At 52.8% G+C, this 21383-nt stretch overlaps 3 protein-coding genes across 3 annotated transcripts; 1 reads left to right on the top strand and 2 right to left on the bottom strand.

Moving 5' to 3' along the window:
• Nucleotides 1–1380: 1380 nt before the first annotated feature.
• Nucleotides 1381–20665, bottom strand: Lrrc61 (leucine rich repeat containing 61). The gene is made up of 3 exons (XM_042677164.1): nt 20575–20665; nt 10987–12307; nt 1381–1708 (listed from the first exon to the last, which is right to left on the bottom strand). Exon 2 carries the CDS (start codon nt 12152–12154, stop codon nt 11270–11272), a length of 885 nt encoding a protein of 294 aa, XP_042533098.1. The 5' UTR covers nt 12155–12307; nt 20575–20665; the 3' UTR covers nt 1381–1708; nt 10987–11269.
• Rarres2 (retinoic acid receptor responder 2) lies at nt 8236–10981 on the top strand. The gene is made up of 6 exons (XM_042677165.1): nt 8236–8333; nt 9212–9414; nt 9551–9655; nt 10299–10394; nt 10604–10716; nt 10872–10981. Exons 2-5 carry the CDS (start codon nt 9235–9237, stop codon nt 10703–10705), a joined length of 483 nt encoding a protein of 160 aa, XP_042533099.1. The 5' UTR covers nt 8236–8333; nt 9212–9234; the 3' UTR covers nt 10706–10716; nt 10872–10981.
• On the bottom strand, nt 14297–20658 carry Zbed6cl (ZBED6 C-terminal like). Its single transcript, XM_042677163.1, has 2 exons — nt 20575–20658; nt 14297–18605 (listed from the first exon to the last, which is right to left on the bottom strand). Exon 2 carries the CDS (start codon nt 18566–18568, stop codon nt 15380–15382), a length of 3189 nt encoding a protein of 1062 aa, XP_042533097.1. The 5' UTR covers nt 18569–18605; nt 20575–20658; the 3' UTR covers nt 14297–15379.
• Nucleotides 20666–21383: the final 718 nt, after the last annotated feature.

The following is a 21383-nucleotide window of genomic DNA, read 5'->3' as shown; positions in this document are numbered from 1 at the left end:
TACATGCTAGGCAAGCCAACTTCCCAGCCCTAACCCATTCCTCTGATAACAACTTTAGTCCTTCCTGCAAGGCCTAATCGCCTCTTTAAAGGCCCCACCTCTCCACACTGCAGCGCAGGAGATCAAGTTTCCCACACCATGCTTTGGGGTTGTCACCCTGTGGCAGACTCAGGCTGCTTGGCTGTGTGAGAGGATCGTGAGTTTCTTTTTGGCTTTGCAGGGTCCTCATAGACTGCCTGTGATGCACATTTTATGCTGGCTTAATATTTAATAAGAAATAAAACTGTTGGGCTAGGAATGTGACTTCGTGATAGAGTGCTTGCCTCACATACATGAGGCCCTGGGTTTGACTCCTTGGTACCACATAAAAAACAAAACCAAACTGTGAAGCCAGGCTCCAGTGGCTCACACCCATAATCCTAGCTATTCAGGAAGCTGAGATCTGAGGATTGCATTTTGAAGCCAGCCCAAGCAGGAAAGCCTGTGATACTCTTACCTCCAATTAACCACCAAAAAGCTGAAAGTGGAACTGTGGAACTGTGGCTCAAGTTAGTAGCCAAGTGATAATGTGAGACCCTGAGTTGAATCCCAGTACCAGCACAGGACAAAACAAACAAACAAAAACAAAACACCACCACCGCCATCAAAAAAAACTTTCTCTCCTTTCTGCAGTGGTTTTCTGGATTAGCAGAATCTTTTGCTTTTAATTATATTTCCCTAAATCTAATTTCCTCATGTCAAAATTCTTAGATTTGTAAAATGTGTTTTGCTACAGAAGGGAACATTCCCAGACTCAAAGGATGAAGGGTCTGTTATTCAGCCCATTTCTACCCTGTTGCTTCCTCCTTCATTATTCTGCTTTATTATTCTTTTTGGTGCTAGCAGTGGGGCTTGAACTCAGGGCCTACACCTCTCACTTGGCTTTTTCACTCAAAGCTCTCTATCACTTGAGGCACACCTCCACTTCTGGCTTTTTTTGCTGGTTAATTGGAGATAAGAGTCTCTTAGATTCATCTGCCAGGGCTGGCTTCCAACTGAGATTTTCAGATCTCAGTCTCTTGAATAACTAGGATTATAGGCATAAGCCATCTGTACCTGACTTTATTGTTTGTTTTTGGTGCCATTCCTGAGTCTTGAACTCCAGGCTTGGGTGCTGTCCTTGAGCTTCTTTTGCTCTAGCCTGTGCTCTGTCACTTTGAGCCACAGCTCTACTTCCTGCTTTTTTTTTTTTTTTTTTTTTTTAGTAGTTTGGTGAAGAGGCTCACAACTTTCCCAGACAGGCTGGTTTCAGACCTTGATCCTCAGATCTCACCCTTCTGAGTAGCTAGGATTATAAGTGTGGCTGCTTTATTGTTCTTTATGACACCTATGCATAACAATCATTTACATGGCTGTTTTTCAGCTCCCCACCACAGATAAATCACACCTAGACAGAGATTCAGCCTGTGGCTCACAGTACAGCCAGTGTCTAGAAAGGTGCTGCTCAGAGTAGCCACTCAACAGGGTTTGGTGGCCAAACAAACGTGCAAGTTGAAGGCCCATCTCACAGTTCTGAATCTACGTCGATCACACTGGTCTGAGCAGCCGACAGCGCCGGCTTTCAGCAGTGGACCTCAAACTGTCTTCCTTGCTTTGCTAAGCAGGAGATGCGAGTGGGGAGGATCCGCAGGGAGAGGTGTCACCTTTTCACACCAAGAGTCGTCAGTACCTGAGCGAGACAAAGAACGAGAAGTTGTGAGTCTCTAATACCCTGAAGAACTCGGTCACAGGCCTTAAGCACAGCCTTGCTGCCTCAATTCTTATTTCTAAGTAAGGTTCTCAACCTTTTTTAGAAATCTCCTTTGTTATCCTTTCAAGGTCAAATCCCATGTATTTTTACAGTCTCATGTCTCATTCTATTTTGAGCTGGAATCCTGGTATATCTTTTTCAACTTAATTCAAAAGGTGGATTTAGAAGCCAGCGGGCACCTGTTCCTGCTTCAATACCTACAAAAAGCCAAGTTTGGTTGGGAGATGCAATGAAATTCTATACAGAATCTCTTCAGAGAGCCGCAGCAGGTGTAGCAGGCGGCTTTGTTTCCTGGGGGTGGCAGGTGGTGGTGATGACTGTAATGTTTTCCAAATAACCGTGGCTCATTCACTCCTGATGTGACTCGCTTTCTATAGAGCCGCCTAGGTGACTGGAAAGAGTTAACCTGGCTTCACTCTGCCCACTCTGGTCTGCTCCCAAGACCAAATCTGGGTCACACTTTAAACTCAGCACCTCCTTAGTTAGCTAGAAATCTCTGATCTCTGAATAAAAAGGGTGCCTTCATTGTCTTAGGACATGAGAAGAGACTATCCTCTCTGTAAGGTTCACTCCTGGATGGCGAGCAGACTCCACCCTCCTCGCAGCAAAGTCTCCACCCAGTACCTGCGTTACCTAGGCAACTGGGACACCTGGAAGAGGTCACATCTGAATTTGATGTGGCCACACCTTTCCCCGCCCATACCCTACATAAGGCCTAGCCCAGGCCCAGACGCTCTCTTTCTCTCTCTGTTCGTTTCTAGCTCTCTTGCTCTTCTTTTCTAGCTCTCTTGCTCTTGCTCTTCTTTTCTAGCTCTCTTGCTCTTCTTTTCTAGCTCTCTTGCTCTTGCTCTTCTTTTCTAGCTCTCTCTGCTCTCTCTCTGCTCTAGCTCTTTCCTCTCTTTCCCAGCCACGTGGAGTGCCAACCTTGCCTGGTCCCAGCAGGTCCACTGAATAAACCTACCCCTTACCTGAATACCACGTGAGTGCTACTGTTCTTACCCCTCTCTCTGCTCTTTTCTAGCTCTTTCCTCTCTTTCTCAGCTCTCTCTCCTTCCCAGGCCTTTCTCAGCCACATGGAGTGCCAACCTTGCCTGGTCCCAGCAGGTCTACTGAATAAACCTACCCCTTACCTGAATACCACGTGCGTGCTGGTGCAGTTTTTACTCGGTTACCTCTTTTTAAAAACCTAACACTCTCAACAGGACTGAAGATTTATTTGGGAGATATTATGACAAATTGCAACCAAGTGACATACTTAACTACATTCACTTAAGATTACATTCAACAAATCATACACTAAAATAGATTTTAATTAAAATGACAAATTTATTTTTATTCAGATGATACTGTTCCATAATATCTTAGTGTATTTTATAATATGCTAAAATTAATTTTTAAAAGACTAATGGGAAAATTCAGTTAATAGAACTTAAATTACTCTAATTGAAGCGCCACCTGCTGGCTGAGATGCTTCTAGAAAACCAATACAATAAACTGGCTTGATTTGGGATCAGGGTAGAATCAAGAGAAGTTCTTAAAGTTAAGTTACAAATCAGCAAGTGATGACAGACTATTGCAAGTACATAACATCAAAATAATTTCACAGCCTTGCCTGAAAAACTTAAGAACTCCCTGTTTGAAGAGTGACAGATACAATTCCTGTTCTGCATCTTCATCTAGTGGTCGACTATGTGTACTGCACTCCAAGCTCAGCTTGGTATCTGCATTCTGACCACTTCAATTTAGAAAAATATTTCTCACAAAGCTGACACATATTATGTACCTTATAATGGTCAATATTCTCTTTAATAGTGGTTGGGTTTTCTCAAAGGAATAATTACAGATTTTAAACTGTTAATCCACTTAATTTCCATTTCCTGTCACATTCATATGTTAAAAATAAAAAAAATTCAGCCTGGCACTGGTGACTCACGCCTGTAATCCTAGCTACTCAGGAGGCTGAGATCTGAGGGTCTCAGTTCAAAGCCAGCCTGGGCAGGAAAGGCCATGAGAGTTATCTCCAATAAACCACCAGAAAACTGGAAGTGGAGCTATGGCTCAAGTGGTAGAGCACTAGCCTTGAGCTGAAGAACTCGGGAACAATGCCCAGGCCTAGAGTCCAAGCCTCAAGACTGACAATCACCCCAAATGAGCTTTTTTACCTTAACTACCTCTTCAAAGATCCTTTCTCCAACTATTAGCATGTCCTTTGGTATTGGGGGTTAGTCTTGATTTTATTCTATCTTAGACTGTTTTGCAGGCACAGCTCTAAAGGCCTGAAAGTCTTAGTCCTGACAGCATCTGATGGGGAATTCTTGCCACCACACACAGCTATTAACCATCTGAGACACTGGTCTAAACATTCTTTGCTTATGGGTGAAACTGGCATTTATGGTATCTGTTTTTGTTTTTGTTTTTTTCCTGCTGTTCTCGTTTTAACTTGAGATTCTTTGTCTTTGAAAGTTGGGTTTCAACTCTTTTCCCCGTTTGGTATATTGATTGTTTTTTATACGATCATATAGCCAAACTCATCAAAATTATTAAAAATGTTTTTGGGGGGGCTGGGAAGGTGGCTCAGTGGTAGAGTGCTTGTTTGCCTTGCATGCGGTTCCTCAGCACCACATAAGCAAAAAGAAAAAAGCCGGAAGTGGCACTGTGGCTCAAGTGGTAGAGCGCTAGCCTTGAGCTGAAGAGCTGAGGGACAGTGCCAAGGCCCAGAGTTCAGGCCCCACGACCGGACCCAAAAAAAAAAATGTTTTTGAGGTTGGTGTTATTCAGCAAGTAAGCTCTTCAGTTGTCATCTAGTGTAATTATGTCCTTTATCTGGAATTGGTAATAGTGTACAAAGGGAAGGAAGGATGTCAGGCCCCCAGCTCCAATTAGCCTAAGCTACTCCATTTTGCTAAAGACTGCATGTCACTTGGTAGAAAGGTCATTTTACTTCATTTTTGCAAAATTTCTGAACACAAGCAGAAGGACCCTGCTCACATCCTGTTTTGACAATATATTCCTGGAAAGGATTATGCAAACTAATGCCACCTTGGCAAAAACACTGGCAAACTAACCACTCCAAGCAGCTTCTTGGAACAGAAAGCTGAATTACAAAGCACAGCTGTACATTCCTTTTATTCTGCTTATCGTCCAGGTAGGATCTTGCTGTATGCCGGGCAGGCCTGGCCTTTAATCCTCCTATTTGTGCATTCCTACATTGCCTGGGACGACAGCACTCCACTGCACCGGGCTCCTGTGCTTCCTCATGGCGAGGGTAACAGGCTTGAGTGACCACGTCCAGGTGCCGGTTGAGATGGAGTCTCAGGAACTTTTATGCCCAGCCTAGCCTCAAACTGATATCCCCCATTTATGGGGTAATACAAATTTTTCTCCTAAAAATTTAAAATGCAGCCTTTATCTTATATTACATTTCCTTACACATTTGGATTTATTTGTGTGTGTGGGTGGGTGGAGAGATGGCACTTAGGCTTGAACTCAGAGCCTGGGTGCTTGCTGTCATGTAGCTTTTCACTCAATTCTAGTACTCTAACACTTGAATCATACCTCTACTTATGCCTTTATAGTAGTTAATTGGAGATAAGAATTTCATAGACTTTTCTGCCTAGGCTAGTTCTGACACACAGCAATTTGAAATGGCTATTTTTAGACATTCTGAAATTTTATCCAGTTTCTCTTTGATCTGTGAGTTATTTGAATGAGGCATTTTGCTTTCTTTATGATCAAAAGTTTAGTTTTATTATCCTCTTAATCATATTTCATCAGAAATATATAAGAATTATATGCTGTGATTAAAAGTGGAGTCTCCAGGAGGCAGAGGTAGAAAATTATGGTTCAAGTCCAGCCTGAGCTAAAATTAGCAAGGCCCTACATTCAAAACAAGCTGGAGGAAAAGAATCCAGGGACAGAAAAGCTACCAGATTGTGAGGAGGAAGGGAGTGGAGGAAAGGAAAAGCTACATGGGGCCCAGGAGTTTACAGAGAAGCAATCACAGCAGAAGGAGAGCAGGGAGAAGTTTGGAGCCGTATCTGGCTCCCAGGTACGGACAGGAGGCTAAATGTAATGGTCAAAGGAGTCGCCAAACTAAGCTTCTGGAAAAACAAACCACAAGCCTCACTGCCAACTCAGGGACTTGAGAGCTGGGACTAATCTATGATGAGAAGCTGGACTATGGGAACAGAGCCTTTCTGACTCCCCTGTATCCAGAGTGACTGAGAACTGCCATCTGTTTATTCAGACCCTATCTGGAAATTAGTCTTCAAACAAATTGGGTGAGGCTCAAGGGGTATGCTTGCCCAGCAAACACAGGTAGAGTTCAGTCCTCAGTTCTGGGGGAACAAAAATGGAGTCTCAGGATTTAGCATTCAAAAATATCACTCATTGCTTGCCTCACATGCTGGAGGCCCTGGGTTCAATTCCTTAGCACCACATAAACAGAAGAAGCCGGAAGTGGTGCTGTGGCTCAGGTGGTAGAGTGCTACAGTGGGACAGTGCCCAGATCCAGAGTTCAAGCCCCATGACCAACACACACACACACACAGAGTCACTCCTGTTCAGTCTTTCCTGAGACACCTTATAGAGGGCAGCTGCATGTACTGTCAGCGCATTGGGTGTGGCTGCCATCTTGCTTACAGAAGACAGAACGTTGGAACTCCAGTTCTAGAGCAAACTGTGAGACAATTTGTTGTGCATCTATGCCCAGATGTGTATCTTTGCTAAATGAGCATTAGGAAAGATACTTCCCAGATTGCAAAAAGAAGAGAGAAAGAAGGACAAAAAGAAAGGAAAGGAAAAGGAAGAAAGAAAGGAATAAAAAAGGAAGGAAGGAAGAAAAGAGAGAAAGACAGGAAGAGCAAATCACAGGAATGAGCAGTCTTGTGAAATGGGAAACCTTATTGCTTCTGCTAGACTAGCTCCAGTTCTTGCTGCTGCTTCTGTACTCGACCCCTCCCTACTATCAGCATCTTCTCTTTATTCCTCTCTCAGCAAAGTAAGAAACATCACGACGCACCCTCCCTCTCCTGCTACACTCCCCTTCTCTTGCTAAGATCACCCCTGGCCTCCTTAGATTTGGTGTTTGCTGTCACAGTTCCTCATACCTCTGAACACACATGGCCTCATGCCTGCTCCTCCCCACAGAGTGACCCATGTGCTCCTGACTTGTCACCATGTCATTCTCCGCCTAGCCCTGTCATGTCCTCCTTCCGGGGCCTCCAGGACCCCCAACCTCCTCCCTGCTCTGATCTCCACCTTTAATCCCCATGACTCCCCCACGCCCAGCTTCTCCCTTGCAAGTGCTCAAAACTGCCACCCCGGGGGCTTCCTGTCCGCATTCTTACCTCCTTAAGCACCATCACCAATTTGGTGGTTGTTCAGGCTCATAGCCTGAGAATCTCTCCTGTTCCCCTGGCCACCAGCCCCACATCCACTCTCCTACCGCTCCCAGTGCTTCTATTCCCAGGGAAACTCTGGTGTTACTACTTTTCCCATGGTCACGGCCCATACTTTGAGTGTGTCAAAGCCACATTCATCTCCCATCTGGACAACTGCAACTATTCCTATAGAGGGGCTTTTCCTTCCCAGCCGCTCTCCATGAGGAATCTGGCAGGGGGGGGCCGAGGGGGCTGAGTCTGGGGCCCCACACTGAGCAGTGGTCAGCCATGTTTCGCTCTCCATGAGGAATCTGGCAGGGGGGGGCCGAGGGGGCTGAGTCTGGGGCCCCACACTGAGCAGCGGTCAGCCATGTTTCGTAGGCTTTGCCACCCTCAGCCTATGGTTTATGATCCTTGCAGAGAAGTTCAGAGGCCCTGGGCGAGCCTGGCTCGGGTGACCGGCTCAAGGCTGAATCTACACGAACGGTGTTGACCGTCATCAAACTGCAGTCCCACAGCGTGGCCTATTTGCAGGAGTTGAGCCAATATTTGGACAGTTTTCCCCTAACTTTCCACTTGCCTTATGAATCATCACCAGCACGGTGGGACAGGGGATTGCTGGGAAAGGCAGGGGGGGCGGGGGGGGGGGGGGGACACGCCTTAAGGTTTGCAGTGATTTGAGCGTGTCTACTTCGTAGACAAATGTCCTGAAATTAAAGCCTCAGTGATGCTGGAACCCCCATTTACTAGGGAAAACCTGGGGCAAGGTAGTTTCAGCGAGGCACCTGGGGCAGGCGCTGGGAGCCTGGGACAGTCCCTCAGCCTGAGGGAAGAGGCTTGGGCGGTGGAGTCAGCCAGAGGGAGGCTAGACCTCCGGTCGTGGTGATCAGCCTGCGCTGGTCAGGGCTGGGGTCACGGTCAGGGTCACGGTCAGGGTCCAGGTCAGGGCCCAGCCAGTAGGAGGGAGGTGGGTGGGACCCAGAGGGAAGGTGTGGGAGGCCAGGGCTTGGCCCAGTCCTGAGTGGGGAGGAGCCCAAATGCCTGGAGGGGACTCAGGAGGTGGGGTTTGGGGCTGCAGGGTTAAGAGCTGCCAGGAAGGGGCTGACAGCCTCACAGCGGTTTCTCTGCAGCAGCAGAGGAGAGGAGACTCCTGAGGCCGGAGGTGAGCAGGGGGCGGCATGGGGAGTGGCTGGGCAGCCCCGAGGAGCCAGGGAGCCGGCCCGAACGCCGGGCGTGGGACGCCCTTACTTCGTGGCTCCCTGCTCCCTAGGCCACCTGTGTAGCAGGGGTCTCCGGGCGGGCTCCCCACGGGAAGTCCTGCATCAAGGGTGGACTGACAGAGACAGGAGACCCCAGCAGAGGCGAAGGAGCCTGGATCTGCCCGGAGCTGGAGAGCCTAAGGCCAGACATGCAGAGAGCCCTCCATTTCTGGGGCTGGGAGCAGAGCTGCTGTCTGGCCCTGCTCGTGGGGGGTGGGAGGGCAGCTCTACAATGGGGGGGGGATCGGACAGCTCTGCAATCCCAATCCCCCCAACTCCGGGGCCCTCACACTTGTTTACACTCTGCAAAAGTATTCGCTTCCAGACTGCCTCCCTTGGTGCTCCAGTCCCAGCCTCTCCCTGGCTTTTGGCAGAGCCTGAGACTTGGGGAGGGGCAGGGACTCTGGGAGCCGGGAGATTCCAGACTAGGGGTGGGGGGCGGAGGCTAGGAAGGACTGGGGCGGGGGGGGGGGGGGGGGGGGGGTGGAAGCCGGGAAAGACTGGGCCAGAAAAGAGGCTCACAACAGGACTGCTTCCCAGACTGCCAGACTGTGGGCGACGCGCCTAAACCCCCACTGGCCGCGGTGAACAGCACAGCACTGGGCAGGCTAGAAGGGGCCAGGTGGACCCCAAGTGCTCTTCCCAGCAGGGCCATCCCCCTGGTGGTTACTCCACCTCTGCCCAAAGCCCTGTGGGCACGGGCCCCAGAAGCGCTGGGGGGGCGGGGGGGGGGGAGGAGGGAGGGTTGGGCCAGGCCACTGAGGACAGCACTCGCTCTATGCAGGCCAGAGTGACAGGCGAGGCCATGTGGCAGCTGCTGATCCCGCTGGCCCTGTGGCTGGGCACAGGATGGGCCCAGCTCCCCGAGACCCAGCTTTCGGAGACACAGCACAAGAGCCTGCAGGTGGCCCTGGAGGAATTCCACAAGCACCCCCTTGTACAGTGGGCCTTTCAGAAGACCAGCATCAACAGCGCCTTGGACATGGTGCGTGGCGTGTGGGGCCCCGAAAGCCTGGGCCCAGCCACCTCCAGGGCTGGGCTGCTCCACAGTAGGGGCAGGGGGTGGCAGGACGCTGTCACTTCCAACCTGGCCTCTGGCCTTGCTGCTTGTCTGTCCACAGCCCTTCCCCGCCGGCACCTTTGTGAAAATGGAATTCAACATCCAGCAGACCAACTGCCGCAAGAAGGACTGGAAGGAGGCCCGCTGCAAAGTCCTGCCCAAGGGGGTGAGGAGGGCCTGTGGATGGACAGGCCTGAGGCCGGGGTCCTCACCACGGCACACACCGCCAGGGCTGTGGGGAGGGAGGGGAAGCAGAGCAGGGGAGGGGCGTATCTCCACCAGTGGGTCCTTCCCTGTCCCGGGTGACAGCTCACTCATGAAAGACGTTCCTGGCATGGGGTTCACCCTGAACCTACATTAGGCCACAGCGGATTCATACAGCAGGGGTTCCGTCATCTGCCCCTTAGGGGTAAAGCTGCTGCTACGGGGTGGGGTGACCCCCTGATGAAGGACGGAGCCCGCTGGGTTCCAGTCCCTACTCTGTGCTCACCAGCTTTGTGGGTTCTAGTATGGCAGTTTATACCTGTAATCCCAGCAATTGGAGACTAAGGAAGATCGCCAATTCTATGCCAGCAAGAGCTACATACATACATACACACATACATGCATACACACATAGCACTTCTAGTTCAAAAACATCCACATTATTTGACCTCTAAAATGGCCCAGTCCTAGGGGGGCTGTGCCTGAGGCCAGCTGGCCTGTGCAGACCCTTGCCCAGCAACTCTGGAGCCTGCTAGGGGACCCTGTGCCCCAGCAGCTCGGCCCCCACTGCCCACACCTCTCACCCCTCTCCTCTGCTCTTCCAGAGGAAGCGCAGATGCCTGGCCTGCATCAAACTGGGTCCTGACAATCACGTTCTGGGACGGATGGTCCACTGCCCTGTTCAGCCACAAGGGCATCAGGTCAGAAGGGACAGAAAGGCCTGGGAGGAGGCTGGAGAGATGGGGAGAGGCTGAGTCTGCGGGAGAGGTAGAGAAAGCGTGGTGAGGAGGGGAGAGGGTGAAGATGGGGGGTGAGAGGGCACTCTGGGTATGGTCCAGAGCATTCCCTAGGGGGTGTGGAGGTGTCCCCCCTTCTGCACACTGTTGCCAGTAGCTGTTGGTGCTGACAGGAGACCCAGAGGCACCACTGCGCCAAGGTGGAACAGGCTGGTGAAGACAGCTTGTACCTCCCCGGACAATTTGCCTTCCTGAAATCTGGGGCCTCCAAATGAGCCCCAAATTGGTAGGTGGCCTGGGGCAGGGGCAGCCCCTGAGGTGGAGGCTGGACACTTGCTGGCTGTGGGAGGCAGGGAAGAGGTGGATCAAGACTGAATGAAGGCTAAGACCAGACCAGAACTGTCTCTGTCACATTCCAATCTGGTTCTCCTTCTCCACTAGAATTGTACCCCACTGAGGACAGCTGCATGCCGGAGCGGATGGCAGGCCCCGCCTGCCCAGACTGGAGGTTCCAGCTTCTTCTGGTCTAATAAACCTGTTCTCAGCACTTACCTACCTGCTCTGTTGTGTTGCTCTTCTGTAGCTCAATCTACTAAGGCCAGCTGAAAGGGGGAGGGTGGTGTGAGGGGGCGGGGGGCATGCAAGCCCCTTCCTGCTGGACCCCCAGGAAGAAACAATGGGGTGAGTGGAGCCTCTGGTCCGGACTTGAGTGACAGGCGGCGATGCAGATAAACACAAAGCCATTTAATGAGAGTAGATGAGAAGTAAGCTGGCCACGGAGCGGCTGTGAACGCAGGTCCGGGTGCACCCCACCTACATGGGGGTGGGGGGCAGTGTCCTCAGGGGGCCGCCGAGAGGCTGCGCTCAGGACAGGGAGAGAGGAACAGCTGGGGGTGCAGGGCGCCGGGCAAGTGCAGAGCAGGGAAGTGCCGGGCTCCTGGGCCTGGGCTGCATTCAGAAGAAGCGGCCCCAGCAGGGCTGAGCGTCTGCTGGGCCCGCGCGAGGCGGTCACTGGCCTGGCGGTCCAGGTCGAGGCACTCCTGCAGTGTGTCCTGGAACTGCCGGCAGGCCTCCTCCAGGATGGAGTTGCTCCGGGTGGGCCAGCTCTCCCAGTACCCAGGCTCTACCCAGGGCTGGGCCTCCGAGGCTCGGGGGCCTGGGCTGGAGCTGGGGCGCAGGGAGCTGTCCAGGTCTCGGCACAGCTGGTAGAACTCACTGCCGCGCCCGCTCACGCGCTCCCCGTCTAGGACCTTCAGGCCAGGCAGCAGCTCTCGGACCGCAGAATGGTAGGAGGGGCTGGCACACAGCGGGTTGCTGAGTCGGGCCAGTGGGTCCTGGAGCCGCAGGTGCTGGAGGCCCTGGAGCCCAGCCAGACACTGCAGCTGGCCCGGCGTGGCCAGCAGGTTGCCCGCTGCATTGAGACTCTGCAGGTTTTCACAGGCCGCCAGGGGCTCCAGCCCTGTCAGCCGGTTGTTGGAGACATTGAGCACGGCCAGCTGGTGCAAGGCGGCCAGCGGGCCCAGCTGGGTGAGGGCGTTGCCTGACAGGTCCAGCCACTCGAGGGCCAGGCACTCGCCCAGGCAGCCCAGGTCCACCAGCCCCAAGTCTCGCAGCTTCAGCAACAGAATGGACTCCAGGGCGAACTCGCCCGTGCGGGACTTCAGCAGCTGGGGTGTGATGCGCAGCCCCTCGGCCTCTCCTGGCTTCTCACCAGGAGGCTCCATGATATGGAGGTTGACAAGGTGGCCTGGGGCCTGGCAGCGCCACCACAGGAACCTGGGGACCACGAGCGGTCAGACGGCTGCTCCTCCTTCAACGCTCCTCAGCCCAGGGCTGGGAGGCCTGCTCCTGATGCCCTGGCCCAGGGCTCAAGGACCCTAAGGAGAGACAAACAGTCAGGAAGGCCTCCAGAGGATCCACCAGCCTTGGTCCTGAGGCAACCAGGCACACATGGCCTCCGCCCAGTCTGGCAGCAGCCTTAAGTGACCCCAGAACAAGAGAAGTGGCCGCACCAACAGGGGATGTATGTCCTCCATAACCAGCTCTGTCTACCTGCCAAATATGGACCATGGGCAGAAATCTCACTGTTTTCAGGAGCATGGCCACATCCCACGCCGCCAGGCCCCCTCGGCCATCCAAACAGTCAGAAATCCAAAGAAGAAACCATCAGGCAGCAGGACAGAACTATGACATCACTGCCCCAAGGCCAAGCGGGAGATGCTCTGCTTGAGAGTCAAAGCAGCTGTCTGGGAGGCGCGGGGACACTGAAGCTATCCGGGAAATGGAAGGGCACCCATGGCCAAGTGTGTGTGTGTGTGATATGCTGCTGGTGTGTGTGTGTAATATGCTGCTTGTGTGTGTGTGTAATATGCTGCTGATGTGTGTGTGTAATATGCTGCTGACGCTGCCCACACAGGGTGGGTCAAGGCAAACGAGCAGACCTCTGCTCTAAGTACAGCTTCCCAAACCTGCAGACTTTGGCCAGCCTCAGGCGTCTAAGCTAGGTGGACAGGGATGGCCTGCTAGGTCCTCAGGACTGCTGCCAATGCCACTTACAGGAGTATCAACCTCAACATCACTTTTTACCCCCTCAGCTCCCTCTTCACCTCCCCATCTGGCAAGGAGTTGGCCAGGCTGGAGATGGAGCTCACTTACCTCCCATCATCCCGTCCTTGAGATGCCCACCCCTCTCCCGGCTCCCCCAGCCTGCAACACTCCGGTGCCTTGTGTTTGTTATTGACACCTCGTATCCTTCCCAAAGGGGCTGGCAGCATTCACTGAGCGACCCAATCCCCTCAAAGCACACACAGCATGCCAGACTGAGCAGGGGGTGAAGCCACTGTGAATCCAATCACAACTGCAGGGGAGCACCAGGCACTAGACACCTGTGAATGTTCTAGAAACCTAAGAGCAATGGATCCAATCCAACCAGGGCACAGAGTGGCAGAGAGGAGGGAGAAGCTGGGATTTAGCTAGGTGAGGTGTGACATGATAGAACGAGGCAGGAGACTTGCACAGCATTCACAAGCACCGAGTTTGATTCTTAGACACTATCAGCAAGAGGTGGCCACTGGGGTCAGAAAGGACATTCAGGCCTCTTGAACTATCCGCAGGCCTCTCTCTCATCAGCAGGATCCACCTGCAAGAATCCCACAGAGAACGTGATGCAGAGGCCAGGGCTAGACTCCTGCAGCTGCCAAGTGAGCCTGGGAGGACACTGGAATGCAGCCTGGTGACTGAACCTGGCTAAGCCAAGGCCCAAAGCCTGGCTACCGTCTGTGTAGCCCCAGATGGAGATGAGGCCAAAGCTGGCCATGCAGGGCTGAATCAGGCTTTTCCAAGGGAAACGGTGTCACGAGGAGAGGCAGGGGAGTGGGCTGACAGAGGTGCTAGTCGGGCACACTCACCATGCCAAAGCTGCAAGGAGTTTCCAGGGGTCAAAAGACCCAGCTGGGACAGAAATCAGATCTGCTCCACCCCGGTGCCATGCATGTAAGACATGCATCCCCCATCCCCCGCTCCAGCTGTGCTGTGCTGTGCTGCCCTCTGAGACACAGGCCATCTGGGCTTTGGTGGCTGGATAAAATAAGGCACTATGGGTTGCTGCCAAACCCTCATCTTGTGGCAACTGAAGGTATGTCAAACCCATGAAACTGCCTGCTTCCTGGCGCAGGGCTCTAGACGGGGCTAGGACTATAGGCAGGGGGTCCAGGTGCAGCCCCCCTTCCGTGACGAACCTCACCTTCTGGGGGAGCTTGAGAGCATATCCCTACCATCCCCCATCCACTCCCAGCCCCTAGTGAAGAAGAAGCTCCAAGCAGCATTCAAATCCTACCACTCTCCCCACTGAATACACTCACACACTGTTGTTTACAAAATGCCACTGTTTATTGCTAAGACTGCCTACTAAATAGAGTATGGTCTTCAGGACCAATGTCAACGCACTGAGAGGCCGTCTCGATAGCATCAGTTACTCTGTCCTTCCTTGTACTTTCATCCAGTTCCCAGTTTTTTACTACCATAGTAGAAATACACAGCAGGTCAGAGGTGCCAGTCCGGGGAGAGGACGGCTTGTTCGCTTCAAGTATGCACGCTCCATCTCCCAGTCCATGCTAGCTGCCACCGTGCTCAGGAACCAGGCATCCTCAGGGCTGCCCCCAAATACTCCTGGCCCCTGCATTCCCTTCTGTCCAGCCCCACTCCTTCCTGAATCCCAGCATTCACATTCAGGTCTTGAAAACAATCCTACAGGAATTCTGGGCAATTTGTTCCAGTAGGCACTACACACTTCTATTCCAAATAAGGGACCTGCCCTACAAAAGTAGCCAGGAAGGGGCGGGAGGGTGGGGTGGGGCGGGGGGGTTATTGGCAGTAGAAGACCCAGCCACCCAGTGGTTAAGATGGGCTCGCTAGTCAGTTTCATTCATCAGGATTGCTCCTGGCCACACTAGCATTCCCAAGACTTTGTGTGTACACATCCCTCCCAAGATGGCTACTGGATCCAGGGTTTCTGCAGAAGCCCATGCATGCTCTTGGGGACTAAGCCAAGACCCCTTCAACAGCATGGCTTCTCTGTCCCTGGCTGCATTTTAGGAAGGCCTACAGCCACGTGTCCACATGGGCAAACAGTATTCAAGGCCCTGAATGCCCAGAATATTCCAACAAAGTGCTGTGCCTTATAAAACTACATGCTTGAACTCACTGCATGCCGACAGATACAAATGGATCTACCAGAGGGAATGGAAAATGACTTCACTCAAAAATGAGTGATCTATCAAGAATCATTCTCACCAAACAGGTGGGAGACTAATGATCAGGACACAGCTCCCAGCACCTCTCCCCCATCTGCTGAGGGGCTGGAAGGTTCTGAGGGCAGCAGACTGGGTGCCCCTGTAAGCTCTGAGGTATTTATGTGTACGTCTGAGTGCCCACGAGGCCAGGCAGTTAGGCTACAGGGTCTGCTCCCTGTTGGCAAGGCCAGGACTGGAGGTGAGGGGCGGTGGAGTGTAGTGGGGGAAGCTTTCCAGGTTGGTCTTCAGGAAGAGGAGGTGCTCGATGGTCTCCACCCTGAGAGGTGGGTTTGGTTCTGAGACTGTGGGGCTGCTCAGGGAGGCCAGCACCCTTTCAGAGAAGGCCCCTGTGGGTGGGCAGGACAGGTAGAGGGTGGCCAGGTGCGCCAGGGCCGGCCAGGTCTCACACTTCTTCTCCCAGTAGGCCAGTGGGTCCTGCTGGGCCCCGATGGTCTGGTTCTCCCGCAGGTACTTCCTGACGATGACACTAGCCAGGTGGTTCTCGGTGGAGAGGGAGGCTCCGTTCCTCTCAGAAGCCAACAGCCCCACGCTTTCCAGCTGCTCCAGCAGGCTCTTCTCCCTCTGCACCAGCAGGAAAGAGCTGGAGTCGCCAACGCCCTGCACGGACTCTCTGTGGCCTCTCCCTTTCACCCCAAGGCTCCGGGCTACCTTGCCCACACGTAAGCCCTTGGGACTCTTCAGTCTGCCCAAGGCAGGCAAGGGACCCTCCAATACCATGAGCTCCTTCACCTTGTACACGAGGACTTGCTTCCAGTGGTCGATGTCAGCCCCTGCGGGCAGGATGGCCTCGACCTTGCCCTTGAAGCGGGGGTCCAGCAAGGTGGCCAGCACAAACTCCTCCCGATGGAAGAGCTCGTTGAGCTGAGCATGTGTGGAGAGCTGCAGGGCCAGGCCCTCGGCTAGCCGCAGGGCCATAGCCGCCTCCCCGCCGCTTTGCTCCGTGAAGTGTCTGTGGACCTGCTCCAGGAAGATGTGGAGATAGCGCAGCTGGGGCAGCACCTGGCTTAGGGAAGCCTGCGCTGTGCTGGCCTCACGTAACACCATCTGGAAGGGCTGCAAGAGCTTAACAAGGCTGTCTGTCAGGCTCCAAAACATGGTAGACAGGGTGGTGCTGGCTTTGCCTGACTGCTGCTTCTCTGCATACGCCTGCAGGGCCTGCTTCTGCTCTATGATCCACTCCATCAAGCGGTACGCCGAGACCCAGTGGTCTGACAGCTCCTCAAAGGGCTGCTGCTGCAGTGGGAGGTTGAACTGTTGCTGGAGTTGGCCAAGGAGCCGCCGAGCCTCTGGGGAGCCTTGGAAATGGCTGAAGATGGCCCTGGCTGTTCCCAGGATGATCTGGACACTGTTATGGTGACACAGAAAGTTGTTCACCAGGGAGTCAAGGCAGTGGGCGAAACAAGGTATGTGGATAAAACCTTCGGTTCTCACCATCTGCTCCAGGCTGGGCCAGCCACCTGACACAAGAAAACCAGCCTTCAAGGAGCCTCGGCCCAGCCACAGGCTGATCTGCTCCAGCAGCTCCCGCTGCCGGTCCTCACCGACTGGTTCCCCGGGCAGGCCTCGGACCCACAGCACAGCTTGCTTCCTCATGCCCCCTGGTGTTACAAGCCTGCTGGGGGACCAGGCCGACACCCAGTGGGCAGTGATGGCCACGTAGGTGACCACTGAGTCCTGGGCTGACATGAAGGAGGTGAAGTGAACATGGCCGCCCTCAGCCCACTGCATCTCCTGCAACACCTGCTCTCGCATGGCTTCATGGAGCAGGGGTAGGGCCTTGTCAGAGAAGAAGCCTGGCGAGGGCAGGCGGTAGCTTGGGTCCACCTGGGACAGGAACCTTTTGAAGGGCTGGGAGGAAACAAAGGAGAGCGGCAGGGCCAGGCTACAGAGCAGCTCCGTGATGCTGTGGTTCCAGGCTGGTGTGCACAGCCGAGTGGAAGCATGTGAGCCACTCTGGTTGTCTCTGACAGCTTCAAAGGAAGCAGGCAGGTGTGAGGGGGCTGGGAGTGGGAGCAGCTGCTCACCGCCACCCAGCGCGGGTTCCCTGTCACTGCCTTCTGAAGATACAATGTCCAAGTGCCTCCTTGGAACAAATACGGTGGTCCCAGTGGGCAAGGCCATCAGCTGGGCCTGCTCTGCCCCACTCACCCCTGTGGCTGGCCTTCTTTCCCACTCCAGTCCATGCTTACTGGCCAAGTGGCGGATGAGGCCCGAGACTCGGGACCACCCCATGGTTTTACCCCTTCTGACACCAGAGTGACACAGGATACAGAGGATACGGCAGGATTTCTTCAGATCGACAGTGAAGAACTGTCTGATGTCTAGGTTGGGCTTGGGATCCATGGTGTGCAGAGGGCCCGGGGAAGGTGGAATAGAATCTAAGCCCTGGGTCCCTGCTTTTACAGCTTGGATACGCCTCTCCACGCAGGGAGACTCCTGGAGGCTCAGCTCCGCCCCCGCCTTCTCCTTCCTGCCAGGAAGCAAGTGCTTTTTCTTCCATTTCTTCAGGTGCTGTAGGTCTGCAACTAGATGGTTCGTGAGAGTGTCAGCTCGCCTCGTCTCCTCTTGCTCCCTGCACTGGCTCAGCTCTAACCTGTCCAGTCTGTCCCTTCTAACCACCTGGGGGGCCTGGGGACTGGGCTGGCCCTGAGCTGAGGTAGATGGGGCAGGGCCAGTGGTCGTCATCTTTCCTGCCTCCTCTCCTCCTCTCCTCCCACATGCCTTGCGCCTGGATGCTGTTCTCCTCTCAGGTCGCACAGGGTGTTCCTGCCTAGGCACCAGTCTGTGGCCATGGGTTCCGGAGTCTCCTTTCAGCTTACTCTGCCCAGGGCTGTTTGGACACTTTGTATGGAAGGTGACAGGCCTGCTCAGAGAGTGGGATTTTCTCTTCCTGCTGTGGGCATGCAAGTCAAGGGCACTGTCTGCCTGTTTCTCCAAGGAAATTTGGTTCAGGTCAGGCAAAGAGACCACTAGCTCCCTAGGCAGGGGGTAGGGGCTGCTCCTCTGCAGGGTTAAGTCCTTTTCTTGCTTCTTTTGAGAGCCAAAGGGTCTAATTTTCCTCCCGTGGCAACCATCAGCCTTTTCCTCTAGGTCCACAAGCTCAAGTTTGACCCCAGTATCCAGCAGGCCCTCCCCAGCAGCCTGACCCATCCGACAGGGAGTGTTGGTAGCTTTGGTGTTGCTGTCAGAACGGGGACAAGCTGGGGTAGCAGCTGGGCTCTTAGGTCTAGTCACAGGGGAGGTGGCATGCACACAGAGCTCTTGCCCAACTGATTCTGAGGGTGGCTGTTTCTTGGGGGTCTTTTTGACTTTTTCCATTTCCAACATGCTTGGAAACTTGGGGAAATGAGAAGATGGACCTGGGCTGCAAGGCAAGATAAAAAGAACGGCTCTCAGTCACTTAACTCTGGGGAAAGGCCAGACAGGAGAGAACAGGGGAGAAGCAGCAAGACGGAGCAAGGTGGTGAGAGATCAGCCCCAGAACAAAAGCCCCCATTTGACAGCCCCCTTGGAAAGGGGCGACCTTCACCCCTGAGCCCTCAGCCAGACCTCTACATATTTGTGATTTCTGGGTCCTTCTTCACCACACTGTCTGATCTCTGACTTTCTTCCTTCAGTGTTTGAAAATGCAAGAAGTACTCGATCTTTCTTGTGTCATGGACATAGAAGAGGGCAAGACCCCTGTGTTCACTCACAACACACAGAACTACAGCCATGCTGAGGGCACAAAGGACCCCGTCAGGGAGGAGGTGGATCTCGCCAAGGGAGAAGCCTCAGAAGCTTCTGGGGGAGCAGCTAGCCTTTCCAGTTTGGGTGCTGGTCAGGAGAGGGAGGAGCTCTTAGTCTCTGTGTCCTGAGCACCGGGAAGGCATCATACAGTGAAATGCAGCTCAGTATTTGTAAATAAAGCAGCCTATACCATACTAAGCCAGAGGTTTTGCTCATTCTTCCTGAAATGTCCTGTATAAAAGCCAGTCTCCTGCAAACAACCTATTGGGACAGCTCCCCAACATCAATGACTTCAAGCTCCTTTCATGTTCCTTTCTCTGCCACAGACAAACCTCCTCTCTTTTCCTTTCAAAACTCACTCCTTGGCTGGGCCCTGGTAGCTCATGCCTGTAATCCTAAGTAATTAGAAGGCTGGGATCTGAGGATCACAGTTCAAACTCAACTTGGGTAGAAAAATCCATCAGATTCTCATCTCCAACTAGTCTGCAGGAGCTGGAAGTGGAGCTGTTGCTCAAGTGGTAGAGTGCTAGCCCTGAGCACAAAGAGCTAATGCCAGAGCAAAACAACAACTAAAACTTACTCCTCCCTGGCTCTTACACTGGCCTGGGGTCCACCTTGCCACTAACACAATGGGCTTCTCTGTAACACACTGAGAAACCCCAGGCTGTTTCCCTGCCTTAGAATGTTCCTTCCCTGGGCCCTAGAGCACATTTTCTTGGTTTACCTCACACCTTTGACTCCTGCTTGGTCTCTTTTCTGGTGCCCTCCTCCGCTGAGTATCTGTGAATGATGGTCCCTGGGCTGCCTCGATGGGCCCTCTAAGCTCACTGCACAATCTCCAGGCTGCTCTGCATTCCTCCACTGTCAGTTCTCTCCCAGGCTCACGACTCTTTAGTCAGCCTTCCTTGCCTGCCCTTCCTGCGTTCAACTTGACCTTGGCAAATCAGACACCCAGCCACTCAGATGCTCCAATACCAAACCTAGATGGGATCCTCAACACCATTCCCCTCATTCACTTCTCTAGACATCAGATCATGTGCAGGGTTATGAATAGAAGACACACAGGAAAAAGGAAGAAAATGATAAAGAAAGAAGTGTTCACTGAGCCAAGATGTGTATCCTCGCGATGGAGGCGACATCTCCGCACACCACAACCAGGTAAAATTATAGAGGGAGACTAAGATCAAGTACCTAGAAATTCCCCTCCCTCTCTTCTTCCCTTTCCTTTTCTTCTTTCTGTACAGGTACTGTGGCTCACACTCAGGGCCTTGTGCTCTTGCTCAGCTTGCTTAACTCATGGTTGGCACTCTACCACCTGAGCCACATATTGTGCATCATGAGATGGCAGTGCTGCTTCTAACAGGTGACAAGCTGCAGAGGTAGCTCTAAGGCTGCTGGGAAGAAGCTCCTTCCAATCACAAGAATCTTAGAGGGCTAAGAGCAAGCAGCTATTGCTGGAACTCAGCCAGCCACCAAGACATCAAATGAATGACACGATGTCACATGAGGTGACAGTGGAAGAGCTGGAGAAAGCAGAATCAAATGTAAGACACTGTTCTAGACTGAAAAGAACTGCTCCAGATGGCAGACCCGCAAGGACTTACCTCAGCTTTTATTTCACGACTGAAGAGACTGCAAGCCAGACTGTCAGTCCAAGCTTCCAGAAGCAGAAGCCTCCAGGCACCCCAGGCTGTATCACTAGCAATGAAGACAAAGGACAAAAAATTAAAGAAAGACCAAGGTATAGAACATGGCATCAACAATAGTAAAGAAAAGGGAAAAGCCTGTAGCTGGAGCTGCAGCCTGAGCAAACCCTCGATCCTTCGTCTCAAGACATATTCACTTATCTCAGGCACCAATCCTGTTCTGTTTCTTAATTACCTAATCTTACCAGGGCTCTAAACTCTACAGATACTGGGATACATTCAGTTGTTTAACATGGATCCATAAAACATCTCCTCTAGGCCAGTGCTGTACCCTCTGGTTGGTACTTGGGGCTCAGGCTGAGAAAACTTGGAAATGAAGAGCTGGAGATGTAGTTCAGTGGTACACCTCTTGCCTAGCAAGCACAAGGCTAGGGGTTTAATCTTCTGCACCACAAAGGGGAAAACAACTTGTAATTGAGGAATAAGCTGTAGCACATGGAGGCTTCCCACAAGACATCTCACTTGACTTAAAGATAGACTGAGTCTTCTACAATGAGCAGCTTATATCCTGTAAAGAGTTGTCTACTTAGCTTTAGGATCATTAATTCCTGACAGCATGATTGGGGGATCTTGGATAGGAATCACTGGTACAATAGTAACATCACCCCATTCTTTCCCACTGGAGCACATCAGGACAGTGGGCTGATGTTGTTAGGGGCAACCTCAAATCTAAATGAATCTAACATGGAAATCTTAAAAAGAAAATC

This window comes from Dipodomys spectabilis, unplaced genomic scaffold (assembly GCF_019054845.1).
Source record: "Dipodomys spectabilis isolate Male_0828 unplaced genomic scaffold, ASM1905484v1 ptg000034l, whole genome shotgun sequence".
NCBI lineage: Eukaryota > Metazoa > Chordata > Mammalia > Rodentia > Heteromyidae > Dipodomys > Dipodomys spectabilis.
The sequence above is the reverse complement of the archived record's forward strand: the minus strand, read 5'-3'. Positions and strand labels throughout refer to the sequence as shown.